The 3,945-nt window shown below is 27.8% G+C and overlaps 1 protein-coding gene across 1 annotated transcript; it reads left to right on the plus strand.

Moving 5' to 3' along the window:
* Positions 1 to 2,676: 2,676 nt before the first annotated feature.
* EIN_159720 (hypothetical protein) lies at positions 2,677 to 3,831 on the plus strand (the record flags this gene model as incomplete). Its single annotated transcript, XM_004262016.1, has 1 exon — positions 2,677 to 3,831. One exon carries the CDS (start codon positions 2,677 to 2,679, stop codon positions 3,829 to 3,831), a length of 1,155 nt encoding a protein of 384 aa, XP_004262064.1.
* Positions 3,832 to 3,945: the final 114 nt, after the last annotated feature.

Genomic DNA, 3,945 nt, shown 5'->3' on the forward strand with positions numbered 1-3,945 from the left:
GTCGTCTAAATTATACACGTGTAAAACCCATTAATTTCATTAACTTTCAGTGTAGAAGGAGGTTTCCCCCAACTTATGTTGATACTCAAAATGCGCATAAAGTGACTTCCCCAAGGTGTGCAAGTTAAAATTTTTAGTCTTTTTTACAGGGAAAGGGCGTGCAAGACTAAATTTTAGTTGAAAAACATTTTATTAAAAAAAATGTTATTCGTTTCCAAATTGTTTCAAAAAACACACAACCCTTTGGTGCTTGAATTAATAAACTACAAAAAGCAAATTAAATTATAAAAATTTGGTGATGGTTTGTCAACGTGTTCAATGCAAAAACTGTTTTGTTTCAAGACGTGAATAAATGTCGATGTCTCTTGTGTCAGCGTAATTCAAAGCGACAAGAAAAAGTATGATAAACATTATGTTTTTCTCTGTGCCATTTTATAGCAAACAATAACAAATAGTCTGTTTAATAGGTGCAGTTCATTGTCTCAAATCGATGTGTACTGTTGTCCAGAACTGGTCCTTCGATAATTTCCATTGGGTAGCTTTCCCGAAATTGTTGCTTAATTAATTGTATTCGAAGTGTGAAAGTTAAAAATTGCAACGTCACAAGGTGTGCAAGTTAAAGTATAATTTAGTAATAACTTCGAAATTATAATTAATAATTAAACTAAAAATAATCTTTTTTTTTCAAAATTTCAAAAAATTAATGATTCTATTTTTTTAATAAAAAAATTATAAATGAACTATACCTTAACTTGCACACTTTGGGAAGTCACTTTACTCTTATATTTCAATTGTTATTTCATTTGGAACATTGATAATTTTCAAAGTATTTGCCTTTTACCCAAAAGATTTTTGACTTTATGTTTATCGTTAAGTTCTTCTTGTTCAGTTCGACATTTGGATTGAAGTGAAACAATAACCAAAGTTTCACATTAATAAACAAGTTCAAGATTATTCAAATAAAATTGTTTTTTGTTTAACTTTGTTTTTGTTTTTGATGTTCAAAACAAATTTCTTTATTAACCGGCCAATAGTATTTTTTTGGCAAAATGCACGAGACACAAAAAATTGCTTTTTTTCTATAAATATAAAAATGAGAAAAAAAATCTAAAAATAATTTGACACATTTTATCTAAACAAAAACAATAACCAAAATTTCAATTATATTTTTTAAACGTGTTTTTTTGCGTCTCGTTTATTTTAATCAGTTAAGTGAAAAGATGTTTTTGAAACAATATTTTGAAATAAAAAATCTTTCATTTCACTTTAATTGAAATAATTATTTATTATTATATCCGATTTTGGAAAAAAAGAAGGCATTTTTTTAACTTCATTCAACCCCAAAAAAACAAAAACTGTCATTATTGCAACAAACGCCCTTAATGTCCCGATTATAGAATCTTCAAAGTCTAAATCAGAAATAAACGTTCTTTATAATTATAGTAAAACTCCAGTGGACACTTATGATTTTCTTTGTCAACAATATACGACAAAAACGAAAACACGTCGATACAATATGGTCGTTTTCAAAATATTTTGGATTGTGCCACAACAAATGCATATGGAATGTTTAAAGAATGCAAACAAAACAACCATTTCGACTTTCTTGTTAATTTGTCAAAACAGCTTTCTGAAAATTACATCAAACATCGACTCAAAAATGGGATGAAAAAACAAAAGAGAAAAAAAGAATGTTTTACGCGTGCGGTCTTTCACATTGGTGGATTGAGTCAAAATCACCCGAACAAATAAAATACACAAGAAGATTTAGTCGGGAGAGGGAAAAGTGTCATCTCTGTATCGGAGCGAAAGCCAGTCGCGTAAAAGAATTGTGTTCTTTTTGTGATCAAAACATATGTTTGTCGCACTCTATCATCATGTGTAGAGTGTGTTGGGAACAAAAACGACGAAAAGAAAAAAAATCCAAGCGAAAAACTCCAAGTGAATGATTAGATAAGTCATTGTTTTGTTTTACTGTTTTTTTATTTTTTTTTCAACAAAGGACTAGAAAAAGAGATGATTGAAACAATCATTGGCAATTGATTGCAAAAAATGAAAAATTTTATCACAAGAAATGTGTTACCACAAACCTATTTTGTAGTTAAAATATAGGTTTAAAATTATTATTGTTCTTTGTATTGTTATTCAAGACGTTTTTGGTCGAATTCTTAGGTAATTTAGTCTTAATTCATACTTTATATAAATAAAATAAAACTGTCCGTTGGCAAGTTTCGGTTTTGAAGGGGTTTCTTGAGAAAAATAAAAAAAACAAGTTTTAAGACAAATAATATTTTACTTAACCTTATTTAAAAATATGGTTTTCGGTTAGAAAAGTGACTTTAACTGTATAAAACTAATAACGCCATTAACAATTTATTACTTTATTTTTTTAAAACTAAAAATTGAACGTGTAATAAAAAAGATTATAATTTTTTATAACACGTTCAAAATTGATAATAAAAAATATTCATTATCAGAAGTTTAAGTTGGGTAAAGGTTAATTATTACAATAATTGAATATTCAAACTATATTATTATTAATTAATAAATAACAATTTTTTAAAAAAATTCTTTTTACTTGAAATTATCATTTATTTTTAAAACAATAATACTTTATATTGTTTACACATATTCCATTTGAATAATTCCAACAAAAAAACAACTGTTAAAATCATAATGTCCACAATTGACGGTTATCATATCATGATAGTTTCAAAGTACTTTGCAACAATCAACGATTTCATTAATTTGGAATTTGTATGCAAAAAATTTAACAGTAATATGGAGAAATTTCATTTCAACCCGATTCCATTAACTTGCAAAACAATTAGATTTTTCTTGAACATTGAGACTCTTCATTTATGGCATAAAAACGATGAAACTTTTGGCAATCTATTATTTGTCAAAACAGCGTTCGATGAAGACGATGATAACAATGAAAAACATGGAGATATAAACAAAAACAAAGAAACTGTTGTGACAAAAGTGTTTTATGAAATCATTGTGTGGTTCAATGTTAATTATGACACCGTTGTCAAAAACGATGGTCAAAACATAAAGTTCAAAGATATTGCTTACACCCAAACCGATCGAATGAAATTTGGTGATAACATACCAAATTGTGTCACACTTATTAGTCATAGTTGTTTCTATGGATGTAGCAATCTGAGCAATATAAAAATACCATCAAGTGTCACTTTATTTGGTCCGAGATGTTTCCAAGCATGTAGAAACTTGGAAAGTATTGATATACCATCAAATGTGAAATATATTGGTCATCTTTGTTTTTTTCATTGTGATAGTCTCAGTAGTGTGACAATACCATTAAGTATAACATCATTAAAACGGTGTTGTTTCGCCGTATGCAGTAGTCTAAGCAGTGTGACTATACCAACAAACGTGAATACTATTCATAATAATTGTTTTTATGAATGTAACAATTTAAGCAACATTATAATACCATCTAGTGTCACATTTATTGGTAATTATTGTTTTAATCAATGCGCCAGTCTGAGAAGTGTTATAATACCACCATCTGTAACATTTATTAGTAAGAGGTGTTTCAATGAATGTATTAATTTGAGCAACATAGAAATACCATCAAGTGTCACTTCAATAGGTGTATGTTGTTTCTATGGATGTAGCAATCTGAGCAATATAAAAATACCATCAAGTGTCACTTCAATAGGCGAAGGTTGTTTTTGTGAATGTGAAAATTTAAAAAGTGTTTATGTTCCATTAAGTGTCACGTTTATATATGCTTACTGTTTCCCCAAAAAAACAGTCGTTCGTCGAAGATGCGACAATACCAACAAGTGCTGCATTAATTAATTTTGTTTTGTAACAAACACAGTCGTTCGTGGTGAGTAATTTAAATAATCAATTTTTTTTATTACAAAAAAACAATAAAATAAAGTGTATTCTTTATATTCATTTATATATAAG

Source organism: Entamoeba invadens (assembly GCF_000330505.1).
Source record: "Entamoeba invadens IP1 unplaced genomic scaffold scaff_1105074725155, whole genome shotgun sequence".
NCBI lineage: Eukaryota > Evosea > Mastigamoebida > Endamoebidae > Entamoeba > Entamoeba invadens.